General features: G+C 52.4%; 1 protein-coding gene across 1 annotated transcript in view; it reads right to left on the reverse strand.

The window, feature by feature from the left end:
• The window catches only part of TAF11 (TAF11 RNA polymerase II, TATA box binding protein (TBP)-associated factor, 28kDa), a 25,389-nt gene continuing 23,867 nt past the window's right edge, over positions 1-1,522 (reverse strand). Inside the window, exons 2-3 of the mRNA XM_010007124.1 lie at positions 1,125-1,221; positions 1-131 (exon numbers count right to left, since the gene is read on the reverse strand). Coding sequence (XP_010005426.1) covers positions 1-131; positions 1,125-1,221 — 228 coding nt within the window. The remainder of the gene's footprint in view (positions 132-1,124; positions 1,222-1,522) is intronic.

The following is a 1,522-nucleotide window of genomic DNA, read 5'->3' on the forward strand; positions in this document are numbered from 1 at the left end:
TCAGTGGAAGATGATCTTTTTGTATTTGGAGTTGGGGATCTGTCCCCGGGACTTGAGCCTCCTCACGGCCTCCCGCATGTGCTTGGGCTGCAGGGGGGGCAGCTCCCCCCACTTCTCACACACATCCAGAGCTGGGAAACAAAAGCAGAGAGTTCCTGTGAGCTCAGGCAGCCCCTGCTCCTTCCCCTTTCATTCCAAAGGGAACCTCTTTGCTCAGGGCTCAGGTGTTGTCAATAGAGAAGAAGGAAAGCACTTTTCCTGCTTCTCTTTGAAAGAAAAGTCACACCCAGGGGCATCAAGACCAGACCATAATAAGCAGCTTTTAAACCCATTACTGTGGAATCTGTGAGTTTGAGTCACACAAGAACTTAGGACCTTAAACCACCTGCTCTGAAGCCTCCCCTGGGCTGGGTGGGGTGTTTCGGGGTGGTTGTGTGACAGGAAGGTCCAACCTCCAAGTGGACTTAGGGGCCAGTTTCTTCTCTTATTTACAGTAAGTACATTAACAAAGCAATTAACAACATGAAACAATTAATCACAGCAGTGAAGCTGCTTCTCCAGACAGCCTCAGGCACCCCAGTGCAGCAGAGCAAGCAGCAGTGGAGCTGCATCACCCTGTGCTGGTGATCCCAGCGTGTTCAGGCCACATTTGGTGTGACAAGCCCCTGTGAACTGGTTGGCATCAAACCCAGTGTCACCTCCAGCCCAGGAGGAGCAGGAACACATGCCCTGTGTCCCAAAGCAACCTCTGCTCATCCCATCAAGAAGAACTACAGTTAAGAGGCTTAAATAACTCATCTGAGCTGAATTTGTCTCTGGTGACATTAACAGAAGATCTCCAGTGCCCATGGCAGCCTGATCACAGGCTGATTGACAGAGCAAGAACTTCCAAGTGATCTCCTTAGAGAGGATAAACCAGGAGGTCTGAGGGCTCCAGATTCTGCTGACTCAGTGACAGGATTAGAGGGGACTATGGGCACCCCCCCTCTGGGCCCAGCTTTTGGGAAGGTCAGAGGCTCCCATGGGACAGCAAGGATGAGAGACACACAGTGTCCGTGTCCTGCTCTGCTGTCACCAGGAATTGATCTGCATTCTTAAATTTTTACTCCACATTTGCCACTCACCTTCCTCCACCACCTCCCCAACGAAGACCTTGGAAATGCCAGACATGGCAATGACCACGTTCTGAGAGACAGAGGTGCCAGTGATGGACTGGATCAGCTGGACAGGACAGACAGACAGACAGCTGAGCGAGGTGCAGAGCAGCAGAGAGACGAGCTCAGATCTACCAGCCTGAGCCTGTCAAATCTCAACCCACAGCTACTGAAACATGCAGAACAATCATTAACTCAGCTTTGCAATTAGTTCCTGCAGCTCTGGGCACTGGCTGTTGGCATTTTAGCTCCCTCTCATTCAGCTGCCAGCCCTGCACCAACGACCCCTGCTCCCTCACAGCCCCCCAGCCAGTGGCATTTCAGATGAGCTCCACCTGAAGCTCCACAAGCTGCGTGGGGGCCCCGAG

Source organism: Chaetura pelagica, unplaced genomic scaffold (genome assembly GCF_000747805.2).
Source record: "Chaetura pelagica isolate M959 unplaced genomic scaffold, ChaPel_1.0 scaffold757, whole genome shotgun sequence".
In the NCBI taxonomy this organism is placed as follows: Eukaryota; Metazoa; Chordata; class Aves; order Apodiformes; family Apodidae; genus Chaetura; species Chaetura pelagica.